Source organism: Anopheles coustani, chromosome 2 (assembly GCF_943734705.1).
Source record: "Anopheles coustani chromosome 2, idAnoCousDA_361_x.2, whole genome shotgun sequence".
NCBI lineage: Eukaryota > Metazoa > Arthropoda > Insecta > Diptera > Culicidae > Anopheles > Anopheles coustani.
The window spans coordinates 90,202,228-90,208,224 of record NC_071289.1 but is presented as its reverse complement, the minus strand read 5'-3'; the positions used below and the strand labels follow the sequence as shown (position 1 = coordinate 90,208,224).

At 46.2% G+C, this 5,997-nt stretch overlaps 1 protein-coding gene across 1 annotated transcript; it reads right to left on the bottom strand.

Annotated features, from left to right (window-relative positions):
- Positions 1 to 1,520: 1,520 nt before the first annotated feature.
- Positions 1,521 to 5,037, bottom strand: LOC131262446 (histone deacetylase HDAC1). The gene is made up of 5 exons (XM_058264449.1): positions 4,785 to 5,037; positions 4,240 to 4,352; positions 4,045 to 4,162; positions 2,856 to 3,971; positions 1,521 to 2,778 (listed from the first exon to the last, which is right to left on the bottom strand). The coding sequence occupies exons 1-5, from the start codon at positions 4,825 to 4,827 to the stop codon at positions 2,702 to 2,704; spliced, it is 1,467 nt and encodes a 488-aa protein (XP_058120432.1). The 5' UTR covers positions 4,828 to 5,037; the 3' UTR covers positions 1,521 to 2,701.
- Between the last annotated feature and the right edge of the window lie 960 nt (positions 5,038 to 5,997).

Genomic DNA, 5,997 nt, shown 5'->3' with positions numbered 1-5,997 from the left:
ACCCCTCATGTTTGGCGTAAGGGTTGTTGTTCGTGTTCTTGTATGCCTGCTTCCATACTGTATTCATCGCGAAAGATCTTGGGTGAGTTTGGCGGTAAATATTCTACCGAGAAGAACAGAACGTAACGGTCCACTATGGCAGACCTGTAGAGATATCAATCCGTTCTTTCTGCACCAACGCACCACTTCATTGGCCATTCTGCGCTGCTAAGGCATTTGGATCCATACGATCGCCTCTGTCCCCCCCATGTACGCCATCAGTCCTTCTCACCTGCAAACACAACCGCCACGCCATTTACTCATCCGGTCATCTACCCTCGCACCTTCGTCTAGGATGGATTGATAGAGTCCCGGAGGGTACCGGTTGCATCCGCCGTGTATGTTCCGCCAGAGGCTTTCGTTGCAAGCTCCATCAACGCTCCGCGAACGCCGCCCCGTAAGGATAGAGTAGTAGCGCTTGCTTCGCCACAAGCTGCTTGCGAAGAGCCGGCCGCTGGCCGTGGTGATGTTACAGACTCCACCGGCCCGGACCGTACCGCAAGGTCAGGTCCGTCTCATGAATGTCAGCTCGATCTTGCAGGTGGCCAACAACCAGCAGCAGAAACAACCGGCGAACTGAAGAAGAACGAACGAACGAGCGGCCCGCAGGTTCCATTCCGGAGCAAACATCGCCGGTTGCCACCGGTCTACCTGGGACCGGACCGGCGTCAGTACGCCAACCCGATCAGCTACATCGGGGGGCCACGGTACGATCCGAACAAGCGCGGTTCGATCGCTTCTAGTCAAGGTGATAGCATAACTAGCCTCAACTCGGTCATGTCGTTAGATTAGCGTGTGTCGCCATGACAGCGGAGAAGTGGGCGCTGAGAAAAGATACAAGAAATGGAGACCAACAAATCACCACGTTGTTATTCACCCTAACATTCCGAAAGCTCATCCGAACACAGAGAGATTGTTTTCGCGTAAGTTACGACATTCAAGTCGAATTACAAGCCCGCAGTCTAAATGTTTTCTTCAGCAGGATAATCAAAGTTGTCTAGGCCAAATATGTGGAGGTCATCTAATTGGTGGGTGGATGGTTTAAAAATAAATTGAAATGTTGGTGATCATCCTGCCGTATAGTGTGTCCATTTGAATTCGACTTGAAATAAACGTACTCCGCAAACGAAGCATTCGCTATTCATATCAAGATTTTTACAGGAATATCACAACAACTGCTTGGGTTTCCTTTTCCGCAAGCAAGGGTCAGCGTTTCTCCACCAAAGATACGGACGGTCAACTTGCGCGGTTGGTGGTATAAAAGTTGCGACAAGTGATTAGTATGGCTGGCTATGGTGGGGGAGAGGGGGAGGGCTCTTCGTTGGTCGAACATTAATACTTTGGGTATAACTTTGGGAACTAGGACACGTTTCAAGCGAGAAGTTTAAAATCCACCAGCATGATGATACGACCCTACCAGCATGATGATACGCGAGCAGAAAGTGGGAAGCCTAAAATAAAGCACAGGCTACAGAAATGTATTCGTTTGAAAATCTGCAACTCACATGTATTTACCTGGTAATACTTTTACTTAATTGCATCAGAAACGATAAGCTCTGCCTCTTCGCAAAGCTCCTCACCTGTCCACGGTTTAAATTGATTAGCTTTACCCTACCGCTTTCTATTCCTAAACGCCTCGCCGCATCCGATACGATTTCGTGTAAGGAGTGATACATCTTAATTCGGTCCTCAATGACCGCGTATGCAAGTGTATGTGTTTGTCGCAAAAGGTGTCTGATACGTGCGCTTCTAATAATTTTATCGTGACTCTGTCCATTTTTTAGTTTGTTTCTGTTTTTCTTCGTCGCTACTCCGTTCTACCACAGTTTTCAATCCAATACCAGATGACTTCTGTCCTGTCCAATTAATTACTTAAGGCCTAATTAACATGTCTGCAAACGTACATAATGCGGTACACCAAATGGATTGAAAACGTCTGTTGAAACAAAAGTGAGCTACGAAATAAAATTTGGTGATCATGGGGAATATGAGATAAAACTTCTTTATCAATTATTGAACATTAGTTCGGCTTTATGCTTTCCGCTCCTACATTACAATTGGTACGTTTTGTATTAAGTTTATCGGTTTCATCTGAAAGTTTCGGTATTTGTTGTAGTTTTGTTAGTTTGGGAGGAAGTGTGTTTACTTTTCATCATTCCTGAGATCATACACATACGTACATACACATTCGGCACCACTTCTTAAATCTTAAAAAACGCTTTGTAATTGGCTCTACTGTTGTTGCTGTTATGTGATACCGGACATGTCTGATATCATGTTCGCCCTTGGCCAAATGGCTAGTCTTTTGTATATATGCTCAGTCGCGACTCCGCGTATTATTGGCGAAGGGACAATGTTTTGTTTTCTTTTTAAATAATGTATTCTGTTGGAAAGAAAATAGTAAAAATCACCGCATCATGTGACCGGTTCGGGCGCTGGCTGGCTCGCCATCAGACCCAGTCCATCAGGAACTCTCAAGATAAATTTGTTTATCCTTCACTTTATAACATCGACGTCCGTTTGCACGAGATTTGTATGATGGTTTACGAACGTCCCGACCCCGAACGCCCCCTTGTTCCGTAAAATACTCGAGATTACCCCCTAAGCTCTTTCGTGGGCTTAGTTACGAGGAAGGTTGCTTTCGGAACGACGAAAGTGACGATCAGGCAACAGCCGTCGTTTCCTTCTTGACCGGCTCTTCAGTCACTTTGGTTTCTTCCTTGTCGCCACTGGTGTCCACTAAAAGCGAGCCCAAGAGAGAGAGAGAGTCAGTAAATGATTCACTGTCGGTACCGGTGGTCAAATGGTGGACTTACTTTTCGCTTCCTTCTCTTCCTTCACATCTTCCACCTTGACTTCCTTCTCGATTCGTGGCCGCTTGCGCGACTGTCCCTGTCCCTTGAACGAACGATTGTCCCGGCGGCCACCTTCACCCTCATCCTCCGAGTCGGAAAACTCATTGTCGGGCACGATCCGCTTGTCCTTGTCCTGCTGCGGTAGCCGCTCGTCCTTGTCCACCTTATCCTCATCCTCCGATTCGTCGTTGATGGCGTCCTCCGGGATCGGCTGCACCTGTACGCCCGGTGCATGAGGCAGCATCCGAAGGTTCTCGAACAACCGGTTCTTGATCTTTTCGAGATACTCGGTCGTGTTCTGGTTGGACATGTTGCTCGGGCTGATGTGCAGCTTGAAGTCCGGTCCAAAGTACTCGAAGTAGTCATTGTACGGCAGCTCGTTTGCAATCTCGACCCCCAGTGCCACCGACGTCTCGTACGTCCAGCAGCGGGACACGTTACGAATCGTGTACCCACCGCCTCCGACCATCAGGAACGGGAGATTGTATTTCTTCACAAACTCAACGCATTTGCCGTGACCCTTGACGGTCAAATTGAAGCAACCGAGCCGATCGCCGGTCAATGAATCGGCACCGCACTGCAACACCACCGCCGACGGTTGGAACGTTTCCATCACCTTCGAGATGATCGGCACGAAAATCGAATCGTACGACTCGTCATCCATGCCGTCCCGCAGTGGAATGTTCACCGCGTAGTACTTGCCCCGCCCGGCGCCAATGTCCCGAAGATCGCCCGTGCCCGGAAAATACTCTCCATACTTGTGGAAGCTGACCGTCATGACGCGGTCGGTGGTATAGAACGCTTCCTCTACGCCATCCCCGTGGTGCACATCGATATCGATGTACAGGACGCGCTGGTGATACTTCAGCAGCTCCAGGATCCCAAGCACGATATCGTTCACGTAGCAAAAGCCGGAAGCTTCCGACTTTTTCGCATGATGCAATCCGCCACCCCAGTTGATGCAGATTTCCGACGCTTGCTTGTTCAACTTTACCGCAGCCGCTACTGACCCTCCGGCCGACAGCTGGCAGAACTCGTACAGACCATCGAACACGGGACAATCCTCGCCCACGTTGACTAAAGAGAAAAGGAAGCTCGGTCAATCATGCAACCCGCGGAGAAGATTTGATGCTGAACAAAGGACACTTACATCGCTGCATGTGTTTATTGTACTCCGACATGTTGTCGGGGCGGATCGATCGAAGGAACCGGATATAGTCGTCCGAGTGGAACTTTGTCATTTCCTCCGCAGTAGCCTTGTGTGGACGCTGGTTGAGACAAATTGAAATGACAATTCAAATAACAAAATTGCGAAGCAAAGTTTCCAAGCATCGCGGATCCTTACATAGATTTCCATCTTGCGGTAAAGACCGTAGTTCAGCAGGAGGTTGTGCGTCATGCGTATGCGGTGCGGCTTCATCGGATGTCCTTGGCCATAGTAGTAGTTTCCGATGTCGCCTATTGGAAACAAGAAAAACCCATAATCAACGGTTAATGAAAGAAAATTTGCGCTTCACCAATCGGCAAAGCAAGCAAAACACAAACATCGAGGATTGAAATAGAATGCGCGTTTTCAGTTTCGAAAATTTACGGTCACTGTCTTCTAGCATTAACTTTGATCAAGCGACCGTAGAATGCTATTCCACGCTAAAGAGAGAAAGAGTCCACTAGCGTGCCGAAGAGATCGGTTCTAGAAAATGAAGTGGTGTGTGTAGTTGTGAATGGCGGCTGTTTATTGTACGGTTGCTGGAGCCAAGTGAATGCTAGGTGACTATGGTTGTAAATTTTAAAAATGATTCCTTTCTCATGCGGAGAAAATTGCGATCGTTTGTGGTTTGTTGGGCACTATTTACAGAATCCAGATGTTACCAGTTGGACGATTTTACTCACTATCGTAATAATAGCAGACACGCTTTTTGCTATGAGACTGCATTCTGCTTTTTTTCTTCTTTTTCGCTAGCACGAAGGAGTTGTACGCTTCACCGTTCTACGTCTCACAAAGCCAGTCAATTGTTTCGTTTTAATGCACTTTTAACTAAACGTGCGAGCCGATCACACGGGCGTTATAAACAAAGACACAAGAACCGCTGAAGACGACGGTAAAATAGTTTGTCACAAGAACAAACCGCGCACTACTTCCCCGTATAGCTGAAACAAGAAGACTGACGAATTTCGGCATTCAAAGTGACAAGCGCCGTTTGAGTTGTCAATGTACGTTTAAAGTGTAATGCTTGAGTTCGGATTAGCTGATTGAAACCAGTTTACTAAACCGGTAATTTGAAATTGGTTTTGAAACGAGATATTGAACCGGTAAATTACCTATTTCAACCGGTAATCTAAACTAGAGAATAAAAAGATCGATTCCCGGTTGGGATTCCAATCTTTCGATTCAAACCCATTCTGAGATGATAGTTTTATTCGACTACATTAAGCGTAACATATAAAGAAAAGCTCAAAACCTCTATAAAATATACATACTACTACTACATATAAAAAAACCGGTGCGGTCCAGGTGTCAAAAACCGATTTTTCTATCAGAATCGACCGATGCAAGTGTAGCCCCAAAACCTCTTACTCAAACCCTATGCTTTATCCTGCTCACCTTCAAATTGAGTCCAGCAGTTTACGGTTACAGGATGGTAAATATAGGCACATATTAACAATCAGATTCGTTTTAACATATCCCGGTTAACAGAAATTTAAACTGTTGCTGGTACTATGTAGTTCCAGCAAGAGTCCCAGCAACCGGCCAACTTGCTGTAACTACATGACAGCTGCAAAAAATTTGAATTTTTGTCAACCGGGTTGTATCTAGATCGACTCGTTATGTGACTACCCGGTTGACAAACACTCAAATTTTTTGCAGCTGTCATGTAGTACCAGCAAGTTTTTCCATGGCAGATTGCTGGGACTCTTGCTGGAACTACATAGTACCAGCAACAATTTAAATTTCTGTCAACCGGGTAATTCGGCTAATCATTGTGAGTCAATTCAAATAGATTAGGATCAAGTCAGAATCGAATCAAATCAAGTCCCAAACAAATTAAATCTGATTCGAATCCTAACGAATCAAATCTTTAGGAGCCATCAAATGGGATTCGAA

Coding starts and splice junctions, on each gene's coding strand:
- LOC131262446 (XM_058264449.1), bottom strand. CDS start 4,827: ATGCAGTCTCATAGCAAAAAGCGTGTCTGCTATTATTACGATA. Junction 4,163..4,239: donor ACCGCAAGATGGAAATCTAT/GTAAGGATCCGC, acceptor TGTCTCAACCAG/CGTCCACACAAGGCTACTGC. Junction 3,972..4,044: donor CAATAAACACATGCAGCGAT/GTAAGTGTCCTT, acceptor TTTTCTCTTTAG/TCAACGTGGGCGAGGATTGT.